Source organism: Cydia pomonella, chromosome 25 (assembly GCF_033807575.1).
Source record: "Cydia pomonella isolate Wapato2018A chromosome 25, ilCydPomo1, whole genome shotgun sequence".
NCBI classification, from domain to species: domain Eukaryota; kingdom Metazoa; phylum Arthropoda; class Insecta; order Lepidoptera; family Tortricidae; genus Cydia; species Cydia pomonella.
The window spans coordinates 7,808,714-7,835,201 of NC_084727.1; the positions used below are offsets into that span (position 1 = coordinate 7,808,714).

The window sequence follows — 26,488 nt, forward strand, 5'->3', positions numbered from 1 at the left end:
CGCGTGCCACGCCGCTACGTGAGTTCTGTTCTGGGCTATAACCGCGAAAATCGAAGTTCGTCAATTGCAGGCATTTTTCTCTGTCACTCTACGTCTTAGTGAGAGTAAAAGAGAAAGATCCCCGCAATTTGCGAATTTCGGTTTCCGCGGTAGGCCTCCTGCGCCTAAGAACTAATAAAACCACTTCATTTCTTTTCCTCTGTCGCTCAGCGTGTAGTGATTATATTGGTTTCTAACAAACACATTCCTCAAATGTGCAGCAAATGTGCTCAGTATTTCAGTATGGCGGTGATCACGTGAGCATGGCAACAAATGACTAGAAAAACTTCCCACTTGTAACTATATTATTTGCTGCATTCATGATGTAAATAAAAATCAAGACTTTCCTCTTTCATTCTCTTTATTTCAATTTCATACTAGGTAGTACACAAACAATCTCACTTAAAACAAGTCCTCATATGAACACCGAGCACGTCCTTTCTACGGAACCGGCGGCCGCACGCGGCGCACAGCAGCTCGCGCTCGCGGGGTGGTCGGTGTGCGCGCGTCGGCCTGTGCGGTCGGTGTGTACGCGAATGCCGAGATAGGGAGCTTTGCTTTGTGAACCTGTGAGAAAAGGGAATTCGTTGTAAGTAACATACACGGGGCATACCGCGAACCACGTTTGACGTGTTGCCTCCCTGTCACACTTACGTACGAAATTCACTAGTGCGACAGAGAGGCAACACGTCCTCAGAGGGCCTACCGCGAAAACGGAAATTCGCGAATTCTCTTTTACTCCAATGAAGGCGTAATTAGAGTGACAGAGAAAGATGTCCGCAATTTGCGAACTTTGATTTTCGCGGTTATAGCCCAGAGGGCCTACCGCAAACCACGTACATTTGTACATTAGTGTGACAGGGACACAACACGTCGAACGTTGTTTTAATACTACGTCGGTGGCAAACAAGCATACCTCCCGCCTGATGGTAAGCAGTCTCCGTAGCCTATGTACGCCTGCAACTCCAGAGGAGTTACACGCGCGTTGCCGACCCTAACATCCCCCCCCACCCCCCGTTGAGCTCTGGCAACCTTACTCACCGGCAGGAACACAACACTATGCGTAGGGTCTAGTGTTATTTGGCTGCGGTTTTCTGTAAGGTGGAGGTACTTCCCCAGTTGGGTTCTGCTCTAGATCTGGAATAACATCCGCTGTGCTGTGCCCTACCACACAAAGCGAGATGACATTCACAATGCCCATACCTCTCTTTTGGACGTAGTATACCCGGGTCCAAGGTTTTTAAAGGGTCGGCAACGGCGCGCCGTATTCTTGTTTGCCACCGACGTGGCATCAAAAAAAACCTACACTAACGGCCTACCGCGAACACCGAAGTTCGCAAATTGCGGGCTTCTTTCTCTGTCACTTTAATTACGTCTTAAGTAAAAGAGAAGATTCCCGCAACTTGCGAACTTCGGTGTTCGGTGTACACCTTCAGAGCGTCCATTGCATTCGGGGTGCCACGACCACACCACTGCACAAGCAGTCAAAGCTGTCAAACTCAAACATTTATTCAGCAAATAGGCCACAGGGGTACTTTAACATGTCAAATTCTTACAAACAATAAATAAAAAATTACAAATATGGAATCAATGAAATATTAGATACTTTATTAGAGATGTATACAGTCTCTAAATGTTGAATTCCAAAAAAAAAACTATGATCAAAAAATAACAACAGACAAATACTACATTTCTGTAGAGAAGTAAAAGTTACCAAGTGTCCGAGATATATATATATATATATATATGTAAAATAAAAAAAACTAGTGTTGGCCAAAACGTAAACGCAAATCACCATTAACCATTACAAATTGAACCGTAAACTGTAACCGTCCGTTAAGGTTCTCATGCCAAAGGGGAATGGAGAGGAATCTGCTAAAGATACGAAAAATAGACAAGATCAGACATCCAATAATCTGAGGAAAAACTGCTTACTATGCTATGATCATAGACGCACGAAGCCAAGCCCAGAAACAGATATGGAGGTGAGCTGGCCATGTGGCTAGGCCCCAGGATGATAGATGGACCATGCGATCAACAGCCTGGAGAGGTCCAGATGGGAAGAGAAAAAGGAGCCGGCCTTTAGTATGATGGAAAGACGACTTGGTAAAAGTAGCGGGGGCCAACTGGATATGGGTGGCCCAAGACCGCATCAAATGGAGACAGCTGGAAGAGGCCTACACCTCCAAGGAGGGTTCTGGTGTAACCTAGGTCTAAGAAACTTTAAAAAAAAGCATGTAGAGATAAGTAGTTTACCAGAAATAAACGGCTTTTTTATTTTATTAATGGTCAATTGCAATTAACATTCGGCCAACAATGAATAAAACAATCATTTAATTATCCTGAGAGATGTAAAGGACGGTGTGGTCGGTCCTTATTATATTTGTTTCTTAGTTATAGCTACCTCATCCCACATTCCGCACACTGCACCGGCTTGTCGCCATTATGAGCCCTGTAGTGCGCCTCCAACGAGTGCCTCGCTGTGAACCTCCTCTCACACAACTCACATCCAAACAGCTTCACGCCCATATGAGACAGCTTGTGCGCTTCATACTTGCTAAACACAGCGAAAACTTTTGAACATACCTCACATACTATTGCATCTAATGTGTGCAATTTAGTATGTAGTTTCAGTGATTTCTTGTGCTTGTAACTCTTATTACATATTCGGCATTTGTGTTTTGTGTCTTCTAATTTTGAATTCATGTTTAGAATGTCATTTGTGCTGTCAGCATAAGTGGAAGTGAAACTTGTATTTTTAAAATCTTTATCATCTATGATATTACTTACTATGCTATTTTGAAATCCACAATCTTGATTGTCATCAATTTCATAATTATCTACTGTTATATTGTCATTTTTCTTATTATAATGTTTGTAAATCCTTTGTATATTATCTCTATCAGCATCTAGCATTTCTATATTATTGTCCTTATGTTGTATAGTATGCATTTTACCATGTTTCATCAAACTGTCCTTCCTGCTAAAACTTTTACCACAAACAGGGCATAGGAATATCTTCTCCCCACTATGGACAACTAAATGCTTCAATAAATGTATCTTTTGAGAGAATTTTTTTAAACAAACATTGCATTCAAATGATTTTGAACCTTCATGCGTCAACAAATGTCTTTTTACATTTGCTTTATTCTTGTACACTTTGCCACAGTATTCACAAGTGTGTATTAGGCCTTTATGTGAAAGTAAATGAGATGCCAGAGTATGTTTATGTGTATAACTTTTATTACATATATGGCAAGCAAACGCTTTTACATTCTCATGACTTCTAACATGATTCCGTAGTTTTGCTTCAATTGTATAATATTTATCACATAATTCACATTGGAAGATCTTTAATTTAGTATGTTTCCTTATATGTTGTTCTAAAGTAGACTTTCTCGTGTAGGATGTAAGGCAGTAATCACATTGATACATATCAGATTTTGTATGTAGCTTGAAATGTGATATTAAGCTGCTTTTTTGAGAAAATTCTTTGCTGCAAACGAGGCATTTATGTTTGTATGAAAAATATATATCTTCTTTGCTCAAAGAGATTAGTGTTTTCTCCATATTTGTGATTATTCTGGAATAAATAATTTGCAACAAGGTGATTTAAGTGATATACGACATTGCATTAAATAGGTATTTCAATCAAAAGATCCACAGTAACCATGTTGAAATGAATGTTGTTATTAGGTTTATTAATTTGAGTTTAAAAATGCCAGACCGTTTTTGCTTCTAGTTTAGCTTATATTAAGTTAAAATCTCTTGTGCACCGAAGTATGAAACTTTGCACTTTATTATACATACTTACACTAAACAGTAATGATAACATATTACATGTATAGCAAAGCAAATCCTCGTTTCTAAATTACCTTTAATTGCTGCACATAATACACACTACAGTCAGAAATACTTATAAAATCTGAATACGAATACGACACAAAAAAATACCAAAACAACGTTCTAAAATTTAAATGCTAGTTTATTCACTTTCCTTATTGAGAGTTATAATTCTTTTACACAAAATTGAACTGTACTGAATAGTTTTACAGTATAATTTAGCTTGCTTTTCTACTTAAAAATGTATCAAAAGAAGACAATTGAAACATTACGATAAATAAAACGCAAATGACGTTTCATCTGACGTTCGAGTACACTGATTCTGATTAAATGTAAAAATACAAACAATTAAAACTTTTAAAATGTACATTATTATCAAATTGGATTTTTACACCCCAAAGGATTTATATTTTATATGTATTATTTTATGAAATTAAATACGTGGTAAAAGCTTTAGTTTTCCCCACTATTAGGGTACATCGAAAGCTTTCCCTGCTAGCAACACCGTTGAATTTCAGTTCAGTCGATATTTTCAGCAGTCGTGAATGCAAGACTCTCATACTACTTTCCACTGCATAGCTTTCTTTTAGTGTTTTTAATTACATACTAACTAATATTGGTAAATTTATTATTTAGTGCTAAGTTGTGCAAAGTTTTACATTGATAAGTTATAATCGCGTACATTTTAGTGAACGAGAAATGTTATTGATTGATATTTTGTGATACAAATCTAAAGCTCAGGTGAGTAAAACGAGGCCACACATTGAACGTGCTTTTTGATTGGCCTATAAATAACCCGACTATAATCTTCGGAATATTTTATTACACTAATTCCGTGTGCGTAATTATATTTACTTGTGTTCTTTTTAGCCTGTTTTTTCAGTACGATTTCTGTTATATTCGATATGCGTGTGTTAAAAACTACGTAAATGCGCCGTTTTAGGATTTTTTTTAAATATCCAGACGTATTTGCTTTACTTTATTAAGATGCTGAAAATTTATAAAAACATTGCAACATCTATTATAGCTTATACAATAGATAATATTATATTCCAGGGGTCATCTATATAAAAAAATACCTAATGCTAATTGTTGTTTTATGTCTGGATTTTGAAATGACTGAAAAGTACGTACATTAACACAATTCCCACGTTGGCCATATTCGATCCGGTTCGAAGGACCAACGGTATAATTCAGTTTTTTTTTATATAAATTAGGCAGATATTTTTGTAATGATCGTAGAACTAAGTAATATTTGATAAATTTTACGGGAGAAAAGAGATCCCAGTGTAAATGGTTTAAAATTAAGCATATTTGTGCTTAATCCTTTTTAGGGCTTGCAATCCGAGATTCCGGAATTTCTAAATTTCCGATATTATAATTCCGGAATTACGACCACTGAATATCGAAAGTTCCGGAATTGGATTTATGCACTTTAATTAGTTTTTATTACGTTTACTACTGATAATCGTTAAAAAACTAAGTACACTTTGCACTATGCTGGTGTTATTAGCTGTCACTGACAAAAGTCTCAAGTCTAGCAGCTTTGCCCATCGTTTTTTTTACTTTTGACACCTACTTGCTATACTTCGTGTTTTTAGCATTAGAAAGAATGTGAGCAATATTTGATAAGTCTTTTTATTGAATAACGCGTTTGAAAAATAAATCATATATATACGTTCATTTACATTACTTTGCTTTCATAAGTAAAAGTTACTTATTTCTAAAAAGCGTTTTTCAATAAAAAGACACGTCAAGATTTGATTGTTTACCTTTTTTCTAATGCTAAAAACGAAGTATAAAGCAAAACCATACATCTATACTTTTCCAGAAACCTACCTACGCTTAACTAACACTTTTGAATTAAAATTTATAAATATTTTGATATTTTATTCACAATTCAGAAAGAAGTTTCCTTAATGAAAGATTTCGGATGTTGTATCAGCACATATTAAATTCTGAATTAGGAACTAGTAAGGAAAAAACCAAACTTGAAAAGCGTAACGTTAAAGTACCTATGTTTTGCATTATGAGCCATTACAGTTATTATTTTACACTTCATAAAAAGGCTAATCCGGCTGTAATGAAGCGCTAATAAAATAATACTAATAATTTAGAAAGTTTGGTTTAATCTTAACAAGGCTTGAGTTTTGGGAATTAGTCGGCAATGCACAAAGGTAATAGGTATCGCTGAATACTTACGCAGAACACAACCTTGACTCGGGAACAAATAATCAATTATAAAGGCAATAAATGGCATTACCGAGATCGGAAGCCCAGAACCTTCATCTTCGTAAACAGAGCCACTACCTACAAGGCTACGCAGCCGTTATATTCAGACATTATATAAGATTGGCATCAAATGGTTTGCTAGCATCCGTAGATTCCCCAAATAAATACGCCGTATCATTGAAGTGAATAAAAGTGACCATAGTAATAAGGTGCTAAAATAAGAGATACGAAGACGGCACTACTCAATTTATTGATATTTCTCGATTAATAATACTTTTTTTGATAAACAAAGTATCAGAATGTATTTTCACTAAAAAAATTAACAAAAATATGGTGAACCCCAATTCCGGAACCAGTTCCGGAATTCCGGAATTGGGACCCAATATCGAAAATCAGTTCCGGAATTGGAAACCGTCCGATATTGCAAGCCCTTATCCTTTTCGAGGCTGCACCGATCTACAAGGTTTTCCCAAAAAAAATCCAAACATATTCCAATTAATTCAGCTCTGATAATTCATTTGACAAGTCACATTTCTCGAAAGTGCAATCTAATTTGAACCTTAAATCAGAATGCTGCTGTTGAAATTCTATTGGCGCGAATGTGGTCGATAAATCGTACTTTGTCTGGAAAAGGGTTTAAACTTTTAAAAGTACGCGCATATATAAGTAGATGTCAGCAGAAGAGTTTATAAGAATTCAGAGTACTAATCGCAAAAACAGTATTTAGTGAATAAATAAATAAATATTATAGTACATTATTACACAAATTGACTAAGTCCCACAGTAAGCGCAATAAGGCTTGTGTTGTAGGTACATTTATATTTATAGTGTTCATCACACAAATATAAGCTCTTACCAGGATTTGAACCCGGGACCATCAGCTTCATAGGCAGGGTCACTACCCACTAGGCCAGACCGGTCGTCATGAATGAATGTGACTTAAGCTAAGAAAATCAATAAATAAAAACCTTATAGAATCTTTTTGTTCCCTGTTGCAGTTTGCAGTTTAACTTGCTATCGGCACGAAATTATTTACTTATTTTGTAGATTGTATTGTACCTTGACCGTGACCTTTTATCGATAGTTATAATTATTTGGTTAATATTTTGGCGGTTACCACACTGGATGCGCTTCGCACGTCGCTCCTTTACGCCTTAAGCGCCAATTACATCCACCCTTTCCGATTTTGGGTCTGAAATCAGTCCCGATTTCGGGCCTAATAATCGTTTTCCGTTTCACGGAATATCAGCACATCGTGAACAATATTTGAATCGTAGAAAATACTTTATCTCCAATTGCCAAAAATGTACAATGTATGATATTTTCGCATATGAACCATTTTTTTACATTTCAAATATTGTAAACGATGTGCTGATATTTGGTGAAACAGAAAAAAAAATTCTCGGGCCCGAAATCGGGTCTGATATCAGGCTTGATAAAGTGTGGATGTAATAGGCATTTTAGATGGGTTATTTGAATCGAGTAACATTTTATTGTACTTTTTTATTGGTCTTTTGAAACTGAACCTTTTATTATTTTGCGAGATTTTGCGTTTTAAGGTTTTTATTTTGGAAAAAGAGAACATTAAACCTACTTAGCAGGTATAAAATGAAAGGCCTCTACCTAGTCACCTTTTAACAAATATAGCATGCAATTTTGTTACACTGCAGCTTTTTACATACAATTACTTAGCCGGCAATGTATCCAAGGTCGTATGCGATTTGTTGCATGGTCTGTAGAGGCCTAAAAGTAGCGACGTCGCTATTTTTGACACGAATCGCTGTTTGTTACCCGATGTATAAAGTAAACATTGACTTATCTCGTAATTCGCATCCAGAATTAGAAATAGTAAACAGTTGCGAGCTAGTATTTCATGGCCCATGGACTCGGGTTAACAACTTAAACTTAAACTACGTCCAAAAGAGAGGTATGGGCATTGTTAATATCATCTCGCTTTGTGTAGTAGTCGGGCACAGCACAGCGGATGTTATTCCAGATCTAGAGCAGAGCACAACTGGGGAAGTACCTCCACCTTACAGAAAACCGCAGCCAAATAACACTAGACCCTACTCATAGTGTTGTTTCCTGCCGGTGATTAAGGTTGCTAGAGCTCAACGAGGGGGAGGGGGGTTTAGGGTCGGCAACGCGCATGTAACTCCTCTAGATTTGCAGGCGTACATAGGCTACGGAAACTGCTTACCATCAGGCGGGCCGTATGCTTGTTTGCCACCGACGTAGTATATAAAAAAAAAAGAATTTGCCGCATTTTCGATGAATACCTCCTTGGTTGTGCTATACCCAGTGTTGGCCGAATATTAATTACGGTTTACGGTTCAATTTGTAATGGTTAATTTTTTAATATTTTTCAATTCTAATTAAAGTTCGGCAACACGGGCTGTACCTATATGTAAAGCAGAAAAAAATCATTCTCTTAAAAACGCAAAAAAAAAAAATACAAAAAATTCGTTGACGATTCTTATCAATCTTATCATACACAGATAACACAGAGAAGAGGTGAATAGTTGTTTTGCAAGAGGGCAAACTTGTTGTTTTCCGTGCTAATATTAATACCCGAGCAAGCGAAAGATTCTAAAATTAGTCATCTTGAGCGTTGCGAGGTTTCAAGGCAGGAAAACTTAGCTAGCTAATTTGGCAGTGGTTTTGATAGCCCGCACAGTGCAAGTGTTATTTTTAACGTCAAACAAAAAATTATGACGTTTACTTAAGACGAAAGTGGAGGACCCGCGCCAAATAGCCTTTTCATACAAACGTAGACCTCATTTTCCTCTCTGGGTATTAACATTATTGAAAATATTTTGACACAATTTGTTGCATATCAACCACAGCTATGTACGTAGCGGACGTGTGATTTTTTTCGAGTTTTTAATTATTACGGAGTTACAAGTACTTGACTTTTTGTATGAAATCAGTTTTTCGCTCCTAATTTTAAAAAAATTTTAAAAAAAAATAAATAAATAAAAAAAAGTCAAAAGTAGGTACCTAAGTGAAAATATTTTCCATAATGTCAATATCGGAGAGGAAAATGGGGACTACGTTTGTATGGAGAATCGGCCGTCCTCTTTCCTCTTAAAACTTGCACGGGCTATGCTATCAAAATCGTTTCTGACACTACCGAGTAAATCACAACATTAAAAAAAAAAACTTTATTGCCACACAACAAAATTTACAATTTGTGTGAAAATAGCTGAATAAATACAAAATAACTTAAACTAATTAACTTAAATTAACACAATAATTATAACTTAGATCTAAAATGTGGCAAAGGGTCCCAATCTCAGCATGTGCAGTGCCAGAGGGCTCTGCGCTGATTTTCAGACTGGTCCCGGGAGAGATTGAGTCCCGCTAAAGATTCTTTTATGGAATTTTTGCTTGCCCGGGGCTCAAAATACGCACCCAGTAGTACTTTACATCGCGTCAGTAATAAACACGATGGGTTTAAACGAATATGATTGACGGATGACTTCACTTCGAGTGCTCATAAACTGTTATGAAGTTATTTAGCTCTTCGCCTTTAAATAGCGAGCACTAAAATAATACTAGGAATTATAGGTAAAAAACTTAAGTAAGTCACCAGTACCCCTAGTGTAAATTTAATCGACATCATAACGTGACGAACGCGTCTGCGTTAAGTGTCATTTTGTATAGGATTTTGAGTTTCCAAAACGTCCCGCTTGGCGCGCTCTTTCTAAATCACATACAAAATGAGACTAAACGCAAACGCGTACGTCACGTTTCGAAATCGAATTTATTTACACGAGGGGTACTGTTGTATGTAGTTGTGACGTGTTCGAATTTTAAGTTTCTATGAGACGATAACCGTTCGAGCCTGACGTACATTGACGTTATTGACGGAGTGAAGTGCGCTGTCTATGATTTGATCTTTTTGTTCAAGTACTCTAGGTATTGTAGCGCCACCTATTTAAGGTTTTTTGATGACACTTTTTGGTATATGGAGATTCCTTTCCTTACTTCCACCTTCCATAGTAATGGGTCTATTGCCTGAATAGAGAAATATCGCCACGCCTTTCGCACGCGGCGCGTAATCGTGAACCTTGTCGGTACGCATGAAGGTTGATATTGGGGTGTAGCCGCGCACGTCATATGACGTCTTTGGCGGTCAAAAGGTTAAACTAATCATACCGGGTTTGAGGCAAATGTTAAAGATCAAAGAATACAATACTCACTAGGAATCGGAATAGGAATTGGGTCGGTATTTCCGGACCGATACGACCTTCAAACCTTCAAGAAAAGAGCGTACTCCCATCTTAAAGGCCGGCAACGCACTTACAACTCCTCTGCTGTTGCAGATGTCCATGGGCGACGGTAATCGCTTACCATCAGGCGATCCGTCTGCTCGTTTGCCTCCTGTATCATAAAAAAAAACCGGCCAAGAGCATGTCGGGCCACGCTCAGTGTAGGGTTCCGTAGTTACTCTTCCGTCACAATAAGCTAAACAGGAGCTTAAAGTATAGTAAATTGTTAACCAAGGGATGAAACGGTACCTTTCACGTGAGTTAAACAAATGGCAAATTTGCATAATCAGTATACCTAATTAAAGTAAGTCTTTTTACTATGAAGGGGAAACTTTTTGCGATTACTCAAAAACAGCTAAACTGCTCATGTCCGCTATAGTTTTCATTTAATGTCTTTCTTAAGCTCTACTTCCACGATTTTTTTCATATTTTTTGGACCTATGGTTCAAAAGTTAGAGGGGGGGGGGACACATTTTTTTTTCTTTCGGAGCGATTATCTCCGAATATATTCACTTTATCAAAAAAATGTTTGTAGAATACCGCTATTAGTTTTGAAAGACCTTTCCAACGATACCCCACACTGTGGGGTTGAAGCAAAAAAAAAAAATCACCCCCACTTTACGTGTAGGGGAGGTACCCTCAAAAAAATTAAATTTTTAGATTTTATTGTACGACTTTTTCAGCTTTATTGATTTATATATCCATGCCGAATTTCAGCTTTCTAGCACTAACGACCACGGAGCAAAGCCTCGAACAGACAGACAGACAGACAGACAGACGGACATGGCGAAACTATAAGGGTTCCTAGTTGACTACGGAACCCTAAAAAGAGTGCAAGTGTTAAGTAAAAGTCATAATTTCATAGAAATTTAAAATTGAAAATAACACTTCACTGTCTGGGCTGTCAAAACTGCTGCCAACTTATCTTGGTCTGGCTCTAAGCGCCCTGATAACTTAACAAACTTATTGGAGTCACTTACCAGATAAGATGTTCTTGTTGTTACAGCTGAAACATGAAACTTCCGAGACCTAGCAGAAGCGTGGTGTGTCTCGTCGCGCTACTTTCTTACATATCAATTGGTAAGTCATCGTATTGGCTAAATATAATTACTTGTAGGACTAAATATGACGACCGGTCCTACCTAATAGGTAGTGACCCTGCCTGTGAAGCCGATGGTCCCGGGTTTAAATCCCGGTAAGGGCATTTATTTATGTGGTGAACACAGATATTTGTTCGTAAGTAATTTCTAGTCATTTATATTTGTTATCTATGTATATAAAAACAAATATATGTTGTGTGCTCTGGAGTTGCAGGCGTACATAGGCTACGGAGGCTGCTTACCATCAAGCCGTATGCTTGTTTGCCACCGACGTAGTATAAAAAAAAAATGTTTATCTATATACTTAAGTATGTATATTGTCGCCTAGTACCCATAGTGCAAGCTTTGGGGTCATCCATTAATTACATCACACGAATTTCTAGGTTTTTTGACCCCTCCCCCCTCCTTGTTACACTTGGTCACATTTGGCAAACCCCTCCCCCCCTGGTGTGACGTCACATTTTTGGCAATTTTTTCAACAAAATCGGCGAAGAGAATTAGGTACTATTGATATTTTATCATAATATTTTTGCCAAAAGAAATATGAGTAGGTAATTATAACACAAAACCGATTAGGAAAGAAAATTAATCGCATAAAACGATTATCGTTCCAAAAACTCGTTATTTAACTGTACTGTACAGCGAATAAAAAAAATTAAATAAACACTGATGAAGTTAAAGTGACGTCACAAAGTTTGTGACTCCCCTCTCCCCCTTGTCACATTTTCTTGAACCCCTCCCTCCCCCTAAACGTGTGATGTAATTAATGGATGACCCCTTTGCTCAGTTTGGGGATAGGTCGATCTGTGTAAGATTGTCCCCAATATTTATTTATTTATTTACATGGCAATAGGATTTACCGCGAAAATCGAAATTTCGTTATTTGCCTCTCTATCACTGGATATTAGAGCGATAAAGAGAGACAGATACGGAAATTTCACTCAGCCCTCTATCGCAGGGGTCGGAAAACATTTGAGAAGAACCAACCGGGGTAGAAATTATATCAATTTTAGTTTAGGGACCCCACGGGCCGCCAATATGGAATTCAAAGGTGCAAGATTACTATTGAGCCGTGATTTCTTTAGATCAATTGAAGAGCCGCAATCCTACCTTTAGAGCTGTATGCGGCTCGCGAGCCGCGGTTTGTCGACCCCCTGATTCGCAAATTGCGGGATCTTTCTCTTTTACTCTCACTAAGATGTAGAAAGCCTGACCACTAATATATGATTTAATTTTTCATACTAAACTGATGAACTGTCACCCTATACATGAGAATAACAGGGCCCTCTTGACAATGATCATATATTTCTGGTCGGGAAATGCCCGCAATTGACGGAAAATGGATTCAAGAGCAACACATCCTGATGAACTTTAGACAGAAAAGATTCCTATAACTATTTGGCCCGAGGCCAGCTATCGCTACTTTTACACACACACACACACACACACACACACACACAGATTGACTAAGTCCCACTGCTGCACAGAAAGGTCAAGAAGGCTGGTGTTGTGGGCACTCAGGCAACGATATATTTACATAATATATTTATAAATACTTACTTAATACATAGAAAACATCCGTGACTCAGGAACAAATATCCATGCTCATCACATAAATGCCCTTACCAAGATTTGAACCTGGGACCATCAGCTTCATAGGCAGGGTCACTACCCACTATAGTTCGTTATTTTAGCATTAGGAAAAAGAACAATCTTGACATATCTTTTTATTGAAAAACGCTTTTTAAAAATCAGTAACTATTCCTTATGAAAGCAACAGAATGTAAATGATCGTATATGATTTATAATTCTTACCTATTTGCTTGCCCTGACTTATTTTTCAGCAGTGCCGGATTAACCATTAAGCAAAATAAGCACTTGCTTAGGGCACCACGTCTAGGGGGGGCACCAAAATCGTAGGGAAAAAAACGCACAGGCTGCATCAGCATTGCAGTCGTAGTGTAGTACTTATGTACACGAAACTTTTTGATACGTGTGTACCCATCTAATAACGAAGGGTCGTAAGAGAGTGAGAACACGTAAGCACATCTCCAAACTTACGCGGAGGCCCTCAAAGCTCATGGCCAAAAAATCTTACCGTCGGGCTTGTGGCCAACCGATTTCCTCGACGTAGATTACCGATTTTGTAGCGAATTTTGCTCTCTTGCACGCCAGATGTGTCGGCCAGGCCGAGTTTCTGCAGAGCCGTGATCCTGCGATCTAATTGTCAAAGTATTACAAAAGGCCCCGCGAAGGCCGAAAACCAAAAGTATCTTATCAAGTTGCGCTTTCGAGTAAAGCCAAAGGCCGAGCAGTAGGAGAACCGTGATTACATAGGTTCAATTTCAAGCCACTCTTTTGCAGTTCGGCATTAAGTCTTATGCGACGCTAGGCCTTCTACTTTATGCAAACTGCCTCACTTTCACTTGGCCATGGATCCAAATCCAAGTCCTCTCTCGCAGCAGGGCCTTCTGCCTTGCTCACACTTCGCCATTGGTTGTATTGTATGATAACGCGCCGCGATCGGACGCTCCGGACGTCCAGCCATTCACACCTAGCCATTGGTCAAATTCAAGGCTGGCTTTCTTCCAGCTCGACCTTTGGCCTATCCGTAAGCGCCGATCGAACGCTCCGCGCGTTCAGCCTTATGGAAAGCTCAGCCTTTGCTTTTAAAAACACTGATTTTTATACTTTCGCGATTTAGGGTTTGATGAAAAAAAAATATTTTTTTTTTAATTTTATGACGCATTAAAAAAAACTACTTACTAGATCTCGTTCAAACCAATTTTCGGTGGAAGTTTGCATGGTAATGTATATCATATATATTTTTTAGATTTTTCATTCCGTTATTTTAGAAGTTACAGGGGGGGGGGGGGGGCACACATTTTTTCACTTTGGAAGTGTCTCTCGCGCAAACTATTCAGTTTAGGAAAAAATGATACTAGAAACCTAAATATCATTTTTGAAGACCTATCCATAGATACCCCACACATATGAGTTTGATGAAAAAAAAATTTCTTTTTAATTTTTATGACGTATTAAAAAAAAACTACTTACTAGATCTCGTTCAAACCAATTTTTCCAACGGACGTACTGTTTTCGATTTACAAGCAAAAAAACCGAAAAAGAGGAAACATTTATGCACACCTCCTGGAATGGAGCAAACTCGGATTATACGCATTTTTAGGACTAAATTCGAAAAAATCTAATTTTATTGGCCTAATTGTGACACATTATTATTTAAGAAAACGGGACTTAATCGCATTTAATTAAGTTCTAAAATTACCTCTAACGTCAAGATAATGATGTCGATTTTATCCCGTCTTCTCCGAGACCACGGGGACAACGTCCTTGAAACGTCAACGACAAGAACCAATGGCCAATGGCTAAGCCCCTACTGAAGGCCTTTGCCCTCACACGAATGAGCTTCGCAAGAAAGCTCTAGAGGTTGCAAAACCCTGTGCGGAGTACGGCCTGTCTTACGTCCTCGCTTACAAAGTAGGTAAGTGCTTCGCATAAGGCCGGAGGCCAAGTCAACTAATATCCAAATATTAGTTGACTTGGCCTCCGGCCTTATGCAAAGCACTTACCTACTGTTGGAACATTGCTGCGTTTGAAAATTCTATTCTCAGCAGTAATGCGGCAATAAACGTCACTCAATTTACTAAGAAAATTCAATGTAATCCTGTTGAGGGGGCACCATGGTCTAGAAATGCTTAGGGCATCAAAATATCTTAATCCGGCACTGTTTTTCAGAAGTGTTTTTCCAAAAAAGACACGTAAAAATCGCTTATCTTCTTCCAGACATGTCACAAATATATATATTTTTATACTATGTCGGTGGTAAACAAGCATACGGCCTGATGGTAAGCAGTCTCCGTAGCTTATGTACGCCTGCAACTCCCAACTACTTATAATATACAAATACATAGAAAACACCCAAGACCACGTATCTTTGCTCATCACACAAACAAAGCCCTTACCGGGATTCGAACCTAGGACCATCGGCTTCATAGGCAGGGTCACTACCCACTAGGCCAGAGTGGCCAGACCGGCGGCCTTTGTTTATGAACTTCTCACATATCACATTAAGAAAATTAAACCAAAATATAAAAATGTTATTCTTTTATTATCATAATGATATAAAAATACTTAAAACTTAAAGTTTTGTCTTAAATTAAATACCAATGAGTGGCCACTCTGCACTACCCATCATCATTTAAAGTGTTACCTTGCTTATTTTACTTAGAACATTATCAGGAGTTCTCAAAATTAGTCCTTTTATCAATTCAGGTATGTTGTTTTGGAAAGCAAAATCAACTAGTGCATCCAAGGTCTCCGGTTTGACGGTTGCAATCAGCTTCTCAATGCAGCCAGCTGCTAGCTTATCCATCAAACAGCGTTGAGCCAGTAGTAAAAGCGGTTTTAATTCTGATTCTGCACATGGAATGGTCCCCAAGTACATGTATGCCTTTAAGCACTGAAGGATCTGCACCGTCACCCCCACCATGTCGATGCTACCTTGCCCTGTCTCTTTCCATTGTCCTTTCAGCATAGCTCGGAACATTTCACTGTGAACGAATAGTACACTCTTGTGCACTGACACAATACCATCTTCTGCCTGAAGTTTAAAGTCTGTGAACTCTGTTTCTTCATAAAGTTCCTTATAATGTCCATTGCAAACAGCTACATGTGTTGCATCCTGTACTACAAAATTAATTGTAATTGTATATAAAAAAATGTTATTATGCTTGAGTAGAAAGCAATCATATCTTTTTGTTGGTATTTGAAATTCTAGCCATTCATCCTGATAAAGAAGAATTTGCTTGTTGAAACCATCCGTGGTTATGTTTAATGAAAATGTTTTGTTCTTTGCGTTCAAATTCTTCTTCAATTTAATATTGACTAGAAGATGAAATTCAGGTATTTTGAGAGGCTTCATGGTTATAACAACTACAACCATCCCATTTACATCTAAGTTGTTGGTGACTATTTCACCGGCATCATCTTCAAATCTCATAACTGATAATACTGTCTTCATCATTGCACCACGCTGTTGTGTCTCCACTATGCTGCAAAGAAAATAGTATATAAGTAGATAATAATTCAAGAACCTTATGGCACCTTACGGCTGCACCAGACACTTCCTTTCTATGTATCTCGCTCAAACTCATATAATAGGGTCAGTACAGACAGGCTGCAACCTGACTGCAACTTGTATGGGAACTGCCGCCAACTTGCAGTACGGGTTTACAAATATGCGAGCACGAGTGAGATATATAAAGTTGCGCAGACGTTAGCAAATATGTCAGTTTCACACTGCTAAGGCAGTCGTGGTAAGGTTACTGGTATTTTTTTTTTTCTTTTTGACTGTGGTAAGTATACAATAGGTAGGTATTGCAATTTGTTTCGATAAGTTACCTACTAAACTTCCATACTTCATCCAAACTTGACTGAAAATAAAATATCGGCCCACTTGCCTTCTCAGAGTTCTCAGTTGAGAAGAAATGTATTTTTATTGGCACAACAAAAAACAAGTAAAACATGATAAAAACACATAAATTAATAAAAACACTTGAGAAGAATAACAAACTATATTGTATTTCTAAAGTATGTTGTTCTTTATTGTATTTTGAATCTTTATTTTATCAAATCATAATCATAAATCTTTTGTTCTTTTCATCGAGGTTTTGATTCGTGAGCGCGAACGGCTAAGGCTAAAGCATGGCTCAATCGATAGATAACAACTTTAGGTACTTACCACCTCCGCGTAATATGAGTCGGAGCCGTAGGAGGCATAATTATTATTGGTACTTGGATATTTTTAATATTTGTAAGAAAAACTGTAAAATGTATTAAATGTATGTATCGTATCTATATCTACTGAAACTTAGAACATAGATAGATGATTGATACAGGGTTGCCAGGTAAGTGCAAGTCAATTACCAATATTACCATACTTAAGGGTCATAATTATCATACCGATGAAAAAACTATCGTATACCTGTAAAAAAAGGCACTACCCTTAAGTTAACTAAAAAGCAGGTAGCCTTACAGCCCGTTCACACAGAGTCTCCGTATTTACGGTACCCGTTTTAACGGATACAACAAAACTGTATGCTTTGTTCACACATAGGCACCGTATAGCGTTTAACGTATCCGTCATTAACTGAGAGCCCGTTACGCCCCACATTCATACTCTTACATTGCAGTCTGCCTCATTTTGTAGGATTGTGTATGTGGTCGCGGATTGCATGGGGCGTCCTGCAACCCCGAAGCAGGATGCCTCTTGGGTCCTGTAAAGCCTGCAAGCCCCGCCCACCGCTTGGAGGCCGCCGCGCAGGATTGTCAGTGGCTTGGCGTGCCTATGCTATTAATTTTGATGCAGGACTGCATTCCGCCATTTTGTTTACGATAAAAAGGCTAATCGCTGTTTATGTGATAAAAAATCACCAAAATAGCATTTTTTTTGTTTTAATAGCACGAAACGCCGTTGCAAGAGCCGAATAATGCTAATTGTATCCTATTATTACTTTTTGAAAGAAGAAAGTGAAAGTTTCATATTTGCCTTAAAAATTGTCGTACTCCTGGCAACCCTGTGACTAGGGAGACGGGAGACCCGGTGCCCGGTAGACACATGAAGCGTTTCATTCTACGCAAATATTATTGTTAATTTAAAGCGCGCGGTTGTTTTATGGGATCAACGCAGCGTTGAACGCATGCGATTGCAATCAACAGAATGCAGGAAAAACTACATAAAGTGCCAATTACATCCTCACTTCTCGATATCGGGCCTGTAATCGATTAGTGTCGATTTCGGATTCGGGCCTGGGGGCCTACCGCAAAAATCGAAATTCGCTAATTACGCGGATCTTTTTCTTTTACTCCCACTAAGACGTAATGAGAGTGACAGAGACAAATGCCCGCAATTGACGAACTTCGATTTTCGCGGTAGGCCCCCTGATAATCGTTTTCCGTTTCACGGAGTATCAGCACATCTCTATTTTTTTTACATTTAAAATATTGTAAACGATGTTCTGATGTTTGGCGAAACGGAAAAATACTCTCCAGCTATGTTGGCAGCGATTTTGATAGCCCAGCCTGTGCAAGTGTTCAGTGAGCGTCATAATTTCATAGAAGTTTGATGTTTAAAATAACACTTGCACTATTTGGGCTGTCAAAATCGCTGCCAACTTATCTTGGTCTGACTCTATTTCCGTTGTTCCAGTGCAAGCCATCGACTGCTTCAAATGCGTTTCAATGAATGGAAAATTCGCGGCGTGCGACGACCCGTTCCACAACAATCATTCGCTGCAGATGTTGGAGGCGCCGTGTATGGGGGGGCGGAAGGGCCGCGATGGGTTATTTCCGGCTACTTCGTGTATAAAAATTGCTGGAGTTTTTGGTGAGTTGCCTATTTCTTGCTCCTTCTCTCTGCCTGTCTCACACCAACGCATACAGTCACAGACATCTAGCAGTTTCCTTCCTATGCTAATATGTTTTCACTAAGCAGTACCCTAGTTTCCAGTGGCCGGGCTAGTCCAAAATTTTATGTGGGCAAGGTACATTTAGCGAGGCCCTCTTGTGCCGCAAGAAACGAACATTTTTTACGTTGTGTTCGAGTTATACTTATTAGAGGCGCGAGGCCCCTCGGACCGCTAGGCCGTAGGCGGTGGCCCACGTCCCCCACGCCTAACGCCGCCTCTGCTAATTTCACATTTATAATTTTAAGTATTTACTTATGTACGATTCCGACGTCAAAGAAAAGAAAATTCGCTTCATCTAACTACATAGATAAGTAGTAAGTAGGTAATTATTAAGTTTTTCCTATAAAATTGTTATGATAGTGGGAGTCGATTAGTGTTTAATTTGTAGTTGCTCTTTTGTTTACCTATAACGGCTATAAGTACGTACTAAGTAAAAACTCGTATAGTGGTTAACAGCTATGTATGATGAACCCTCGTGAACGTCAGCTGCCGTTCCGTTGATGGATTGAGCAGCCACCGAAACACGTAACAAAAAAATAGTTATCGCCTCCCGTATGATACTTTGTCAGATAATAGTTCAGATGCTATTGTTAATTAAAAAAATCGTCAGCCGGTTGTATCACGGTGGTAAGAACGTCAGCTGGTCGCATGAACATGTAAAAAATAAGCGCTTTCTGGCATGGCTTTGGCATGGTTTAAATAAAAATTGAAACACTACATAGCAGGCATTATATAAATGACTTGACCACAGTAGCAGAATGACTTGGCTATTGCATGAAAACACAATGTATCTCACAAGTAATACATATTAGATTAAATTAGATTGTTTAGTGCGATTGCAAAGTCGATCTATTTATTATAAGATGTTGTTAGGTTAGCTAATTACGTATTAACTTAAGACCGAAGGTCCCTTAAGTACGTACCGAAGAAATTAACCGACTTGGTATTATATGGATCTCACAACTTTTTACGGTAGAGGAACTGAGTTGCGAGACTTGGTTTTATTTACAAGTTATGTATTTGATGGCATATCATTTATATATTTGCAGATGACACAGGCGAGAGCATCACGGTGCGGGGCTGCGGACTGGACTCTGGTACTGCGACGACGGATACAGAAATCATTCGCATGTCGCACTGCGGCCGGTTCTACTACAACGACAGGTATATAAAACTTCCGCGAGACACAGACATATTAAATATAAAAATATCGCTCCATAACGAGGAGCTTCAGCAGCACGCCGAAGATGAGGGCAGTAACTCGCCTCCCCTGCCACCGCCGTCGCCCGCGCCGAATAGTCGGTAGTAGGTATCGACGAGTAGAATAACTAGAATAAGTTACGTACACAGATATTAATTCATTTTCTGAAAAGCTGAGCTTTTCGTTTCACGAAATATCAGAACAACTTGAAATGTAAAAACATACTTTGTCTCTAATTGGCAAAAATTTAAGCGCTACTTGCACCATTTCAATAACCCGGAGTTAACCGGTTAAACCTGGAGTTACCGTGGTTACCTATACAATTTGACACTGGGTTAATGGTTTAACTGCTTAATCCCGGGTTAGTGGGACGGTGCAAGTGGGCCTATATGTTTTATATTTTAACCATTGCTTAAACTCAAATAGAAATGTTTTGGAAATTTTGGAAATAGAATTAAATTAAATTTTTAAGTTTATTGGTAAGGGTATCCTGATATTATGTGAAATGGAACTGCATTAGGATGCTAATTAAGTTATATTGTATCGGCGATTGACCGGCTTTCCTACGAAAACTGTCCGGGCGACTGCATAGATGTACTAAGCGCTATACAATGTTCTTCCAGCATTGAACTATTATTACTACGTATAGAACCGGCATAGAGAACCAGTATTTTGTGAACTGGCGACCTAAACGCTTAATCGCCATGTATTTCACGGCGCTTATGAGGTTTTGGTCGCGGTTACGCCCCGCTCTCCTCGCCTACAGTATGTGTACTGTTGCTAATGTTGCTATGTCTTATCGCTGGCGCATACGTCACACCTAACGTGGGGGTCGACAGTTACTCACCGGGCGTTGACAGAAGCGGTGTTGGTGTTGCACAGAGTACTTGGTGTTGCACAGAGTACTCGGTGTTGCGTGTTGGAGCTTGGAGCAAAGTCCCGAAGTAACTCTAATCCTAAACTTCTGGGTGTTCTAAGGATTCTCTATATGATATATAATAATAACTCAATATCTTCCAGATACGTGCACGGCTGCCTGCAGAGCTGCAACGACGCGGACGCATGCAACGGCGCGCCTCGCACGCTCCACGGCGCTCTTGCACCGCTAATATACACCACCATCTTTCTCTTGATACAGAGCTAACAGAGGACGGGCTAATGCAGGCAGGATTGTTTCTTTTCGATTTAGTTTCCAGTATCTACTGCAAGTATAAGATATTGATGGAGGGATATGTATATAGAACCAAAAGAATTTGGCTATTCACTTCGAAAGCGGGTAAAATTAAAAAATCGCTAATATCTTCTAAAACAGAAGCACTTTATATTTCGGCAATACTTACGTACTAGTTCGTGTCACGGCGACGCGCAGGTTTGTCAAATCTAACGTTAATAACATGACATGACAAAACGAGTCAAGGCTAGCGTCTTCGTCAATGACACGATTATTTCCGCAACGCTTATCCAGGCATCATGATTCCTGTCGCTATAAGAAATTGCTTCTAGATTAGTAGATATTTAATCTTCCTGTAACTTTTTTGTTAATCAAAATTGACCTTTATCACTAAGCGACACAGTTGATCGTAGGAGACTAGAGAAAACGGTCGGAAAGATATAAAGGCCTATGTAACGGTACTAAAATTTCCTCCAGTTATAATTTTAATAACTATACTCTGTATCTTTCTTTAGGTATTTAAATAAAAGTAAACAAAATCTACTCTCAAATCTCAAAAAAGCCATTTGAGGGTAGATGAAAACATTACATGATCAAATAATGTAGGTTAAAGTTAAGTCGTTCAGCGACAGATCCAGGCGGTTTTGTATTTGGTTGGTTAACTAATAAATGTTATAACTACCCGAAAATGTACAAATTGTTTGTTTACTTTTATTAATATACCTAAAGAAACAGAGACTAACTATGAAGTAGAAAAATAGTGAAACAATCCTGATCGTAAAGCGTTTATCACATCCACACGGTCGTCGGACACTTTTTGTAAGGACTGACTTTCCTACAAATTATACCCGGCGACCGTGTCGATGTGATAAGCGCTTAAGACGAAGGCAGAGGACCCGTGCGATATCGCCATTTTATACAAACGTATTCCTCATTTTCCTTTTTATATATTAACATTATTGAAAATATTTTGACACAAATAGTTGTATATGAACCACAGCTATCCTCCTACGTTGATTTGTTTTCGAATATTTTATTTTATAAGAGTTATAAGCATTTACATTTACGATAATCAAAAAATCGAATAAAGTCAAACGTAAGGGTATTAGCTATGGTTAATACACATCAAATTATGCAAAAAGAATAATAATGACAATATATAGAGGGGAAAATGGGGACTAAGTTTGTATGGAAAGACGGCCGTCCCCATTCGTCTTAACCCAAAGTCTCTCAAAGGGCACAATCAGCAGGAAATTTGTCCATTAAAATATCTATTAACGTAACAAATTAATATTAATATTGTTAGTTTAGTCGCATTTTACGCTAAAGGTACATCACGCCATTATATTCTATACAAAACTATATTTCTTGGCTTGTAATATTTGAACATCTTATATTGTTTCGGGGACCCTTGCCCCCTCATAATTTGAACATAAATTCCATTTTCATGTTATCAAAATTACTTTGAGGTAAGATAAACGTCACTTTGATTTTGAGATAACCGCAAGGTTAACTGAAAACGATAAAGGCATTACTTAAAAACTACTTAGGTATATAAAAATGACTTTGAGGTAAGATCAGTCACTTTGACTTTGAGGTAATAATGTTAATCTCGAGGCTAACTGAAAACGTTAAGGGCAAGACTTAAAAACTACTTAGGTAAGTAAGTATATAAAAATGACTTTGAGGTAAGATCTTAGATCAGTCACTTTGATTTTGAGGTAATAAAGTTAACTGAAAATGATGAAAGCATGACCTTTACAAACTACCAAGGTATATTATATAATTACTGTATCAATATACATACAGACTACACATTTTTTTCTCTTATAATTCTTATAAAACTTGACTAGATAAATGACAAATGTGTACAAATATTTCAAGCCACACTAATATGTACTTCACTCGCGTACGTAGTTTTTATATGTTGAATTAAGTTGCAAACATCCTACTATTACTATAAGCTTGTATGTCCACGTGTCGGGTTATCTATCCCGTGGCGGGTGGAAAACTTTCCTATATATCACTTGAATCACTTCACTTTACACTAAAATATGATTATTGTCTGTTAACACGTTCACTGTCCCAAACTGAACTGTCAACCTTACGGCTTTATGAGGCTTGTCGTGACCCATATACGGGGCACAGACAGTGAATGTGTTAATAAAAGTTTGAAATTAAAATTGACTTTTACTTTTAAAATGCCCATTTTTAAAAATGGAGACTTGGCGCGTGGACCCTACCAAAGAGTTACTATTTCAAGTTTCTTTCCCTTGGCTGTGATAAGTTTTCTACCATATATGTACAATACGCTTCTTGGCTGCGTTCATAGATAGTACTGTAATATCAAACCATGAAATGAAAACTTAGAGCATCAAAATATTATTAAAAAGTATTTTTTAATTCAAAAATTTGTCGAATACATTTCAGTGAAATATTTGAATTTTTCCTAAAAAGAACAACATTGTTATTGGACGATTTATATCGTAGAAAATTGTGAGTTCCAGATAGATTTTATACATTACTAAATAAATCTAGGACAGTGTAAATGAAATTCAAAAATTTATACGAAATAAGTCTTTTCTGACATACGATTCATATTTTAATGTGGAATTGACCATTTATTTATCAGCTATTATAATTAGTTAATAGTTATTTTGTATGTTTTGGTATGAGATGTCAAACATTTTCATAATAAAAGCTAGAATCATATATTGTGTAAAAACACGGTTAACTTCAAAGATTTTTACTATTGTTACAGTTTGTCAGAAATAAATGAGCGGCCTAGGTGCTCACAAATATCTGAACACGCCTTTATAGCCAAGGTGTTAGAGTTCATACTGAGATATTTTCTAACAGCTTGATCGCTTCTATATGTCTGATAGCTACTGTAGGTGCCTACATACAATAAAACAAGATATAAAAGTGTTAACATATCTTTGACGTCAACAGAATTCGAATCAACATCACTCGAGAACAAATTGAGGTTACTTTGACTTTGAGGAAAGTCTTTGAGGTTTAAGTTGAGGTAATCCCAATTTAAACTCAGAATTATAATTTAAGTAGTATATATTGCACCGTTATACTGATCGTAAAATAAGCTTTACTAAGTGAGTACGCAACTTTTGCCTAATATTGCGAATTTTTATAGACATGTATGGATATTTGTTTTATACCGATTGTCAATACTGCCCATGATTTCGAGCAATAAAATAGATATAAATAATAGTGTTTATCTTCTTGACCGGTCCGATATAAATTTAACCCTAGTCTATCATTTTAACCTATAGTCTGTGTTTAGGTAACTGCTTATCTACTTATATATCAGAATTTAAACAAACACGTGATTCGATCACACGATCAAGGGATGCTGCGAATATTTTCGCATCCGCAACCGCGGTACTTCCACATTATTTTCAAAATCCGCATCCGCATAAAATCGATGCGGAGCTTAATGCGGAATTCGTACCCCCAAATTTGACAGTTGGAATAGGTAGATGGCGCTGTAGTGCCTTTTTATGTTTTTTCCAAATTAAAAAACTTTCTTGAATTTGACTGATAAAACTGACAAAGAGACGCTTAACACGAGGGATTTCGTACCTACATTGACACACCTATCTCTATCGCACGCGCGTAGTTATGTTGATGTCCCGCTCGCACAGTGACACTGACCGCCGACATCACGGGCGAGACAGTATGCTAGTAATATAATTACTCGCGTGCGACAGAGATAGAAACAGGCGTGTACGAGTTTCCTCGTGTTTAACATTGAACACTGAATTTGTTAAAAGAAAATGGCGGATATTTTGAAATAATACACGGTAAAGGCTTTAGTATGGTATATCTTTATAGACTCATTAATTTCATTTCGTAATTTTTGTAAGTATGCATAACAATGGATATTGACCATAATACGGTAAAAATAAATAATCAATTAACTAACTAGGTGAGCGTTTCTTTTTTTTGCTACTTTTTTATTTTATGTGATTTTTTTGCCATTTTTGTGTTTATTTCTAGTCAGAATCGCGAGCCCATTTCACCTTTATAGGAGAAAAAGTCTCCCAAAATTTCCATACCTTTGTTAAACTTTCCTTTTTGTTACCGTCTTACAAAATATATAGGGAAATGGTAACACAATAGGAAAGAAACTCTAGGACATTTTTTATCTCATTAGGATCGAAATAGCTCGTGATTCTAAGTAGAAAAAACAAAAAATGTATGAAAAAATACTAAATTAATGGAAGTACCAGTTTTTTTTAAAGAAACGCTCAGGTATATGCACTATACTTAGGGTTGCATATACGGGATTGTCACTGTATTTTTTTTGTCGCGTCCCGTAGTTTTTCCCGTCCCGTTTTTGTCCCGTATATCAATACCGCTGCAGAATAAACAGAATACCTTCAAAAACGGGTCACAATCATCTCTGTTTAACCACCTTGTTTCCTCAGCTATGTGAGTTAAAGCTATATGAATACGACGTATTTGCATTTTGCAATCCCCCACCCCGCCCCCGTAATTCCGTTCGTACCCCACTGTCCCGTATCAGTACCCAATAATTATGGCAACCATAACTATACTACGTGGGTAATACTGACAGTTTCTGGAATGAGCCAGTTTAGAGGTCACGCAATGAAAATGTTTATTTGTTGAAAATATAACTTATTGTTGCGACCTGTAGCTGTAGATGACAACAAATGCCTAAGTTAAAATAGAGACCTTCGCTAACGCTTCAGTCAATAAAAAAAATCGTATCTACTACGGTCTTTAAGAATCCAGGAACTATCAGAAAAATTAAAAAGCCAAGTCTAACGTATGCGGTGCGTCATAGTGAACCTTATCGGAACGCACAAAGGTTGATATCGGGCTGCAGCGCGCGTCAGCTGACGTCTTTAGCAGTCAAATGGTTAAACATTCTGACTTCCATCAGTCTAACTTGGTGTCGTTGACCTCAGAACTAACGTCCGAAGCCTCCTCAACTACGCCATCTGCAACAAGTGAAAGGGGTAAACTAAAAGATTATAGATTAGAGAAACTGTAGTAATTAGGCTGTCATTCTTTATATTAATGCGTGCTTTAACTCATTCTGATGACGTGAAATTTTTATTAGGATAGGATCACTCTCAGGCGCATATGGCGCATTC

General features: G+C 37.9%; 4 protein-coding genes across 6 annotated transcripts in view; 1 reads left to right on the forward strand and 3 right to left on the reverse strand.

Annotated features, from left to right (window-relative positions):
• Nucleotides 1-118: 118 nt before the first annotated feature.
• LOC133531351 (zinc finger protein 84-like) lies at nucleotides 119-4,004 on the reverse strand. Its single transcript, XM_061869512.1, has 3 exons — nucleotides 3,915-4,004; nucleotides 2,444-3,622; nucleotides 119-606 (listed from the first exon to the last, which is right to left on the reverse strand). The coding sequence occupies exons 2-3, from the start codon at nucleotides 3,607-3,609 to the stop codon at nucleotides 438-440; spliced, it is 1,335 nt and encodes a 444-aa protein (XP_061725496.1). The 5' UTR covers nucleotides 3,610-3,622; nucleotides 3,915-4,004; the 3' UTR covers nucleotides 119-437.
• A 467-nt stretch (nucleotides 4,005-4,471) lies between these two features.
• On the forward strand, nucleotides 4,472-24,573 carry LOC133531349 (uncharacterized). Its single transcript, XM_061869510.1, has 5 exons — nucleotides 4,472-4,623; nucleotides 11,395-11,468; nucleotides 18,717-18,893; nucleotides 20,025-20,139; nucleotides 21,197-24,573. Exons 2-5 carry the CDS (start codon nucleotides 11,402-11,404, stop codon nucleotides 21,318-21,320), a joined length of 483 nt encoding a protein of 160 aa, XP_061725494.1. The 5' UTR covers nucleotides 4,472-4,623; nucleotides 11,395-11,401; the 3' UTR covers nucleotides 21,321-24,573.
• On the reverse strand, nucleotides 15,599-17,359 carry LOC133531345 (uncharacterized). The gene is made up of 2 exons (XM_061869504.1): nucleotides 17,250-17,359; nucleotides 15,599-16,560 (listed from the first exon to the last, which is right to left on the reverse strand). The coding sequence occupies exons 1-2, from the start codon at nucleotides 17,285-17,287 to the stop codon at nucleotides 15,708-15,710; spliced, it is 891 nt and encodes a 296-aa protein (XP_061725488.1). The 5' UTR covers nucleotides 17,288-17,359; the 3' UTR covers nucleotides 15,599-15,707.
• Nucleotides 24,574-25,171: 598 nt separating the features above from the next.
• The window catches only part of LOC133531322 (cilia- and flagella-associated protein 91-like), a 72,609-nt gene continuing 71,292 nt past the window's right edge, over nucleotides 25,172-26,488 (reverse strand). For all 3 annotated transcript variants that reach the window (XM_061869458.1, XM_061869460.1, XM_061869459.1), the window contains one exon: nucleotides 25,172-26,332. In XM_061869458.1, the coding sequence (XP_061725442.1) occupies nucleotides 26,271-26,332 (62 nt within the window). In that variant the 3' untranslated portion in view covers nucleotides 25,172-26,270. The remainder of the gene's footprint in view (nucleotides 26,333-26,488) is intronic.

Bases quoted from the DNA above. Each gene is read 5' to 3' on its own strand.
- LOC133531351 (XM_061869512.1), bottom strand. From the start codon at position 3,609: ATGGAGAAAACACTAATCTCTTTGAGCAAAGAAGATATATATTTTTCA. The intron at 607-2,443 runs GTAGCTATAACT...CTTTTCTCACAG, and splicing joins TGTGCGGAATGTGGGATGAG to GTTCACAAAGCAAAGCTCCC.
- LOC133531349 (XM_061869510.1), top strand. From the start codon at position 11,402: ATGAAACTTCCGAGACCTAGCAGAAGCGTGGTGTGTCTCGTCGCGCTA. The intron at 18,894-20,024 runs GTGAGTTGCCTA...ATATATTTGCAG, and splicing joins AAAAATTGCTGGAGTTTTTG to ATGACACAGGCGAGAGCATC. The intron at 20,140-21,196 runs GTATATAAAACT...AATATCTTCCAG, and splicing joins CGGTTCTACTACAACGACAG to ATACGTGCACGGCTGCCTGC.
- LOC133531345 (XM_061869504.1), bottom strand. From the start codon at position 17,287: ATGCCTCCTACGGCTCCGACTCATATTACGCGGAGGTG. The intron at 16,561-17,249 runs GTAAGTACCTAA...TTTTCTTTGCAG, and splicing joins ACTCATATTACGCGGAGGTG to CATAGTGGAGACACAACAGC.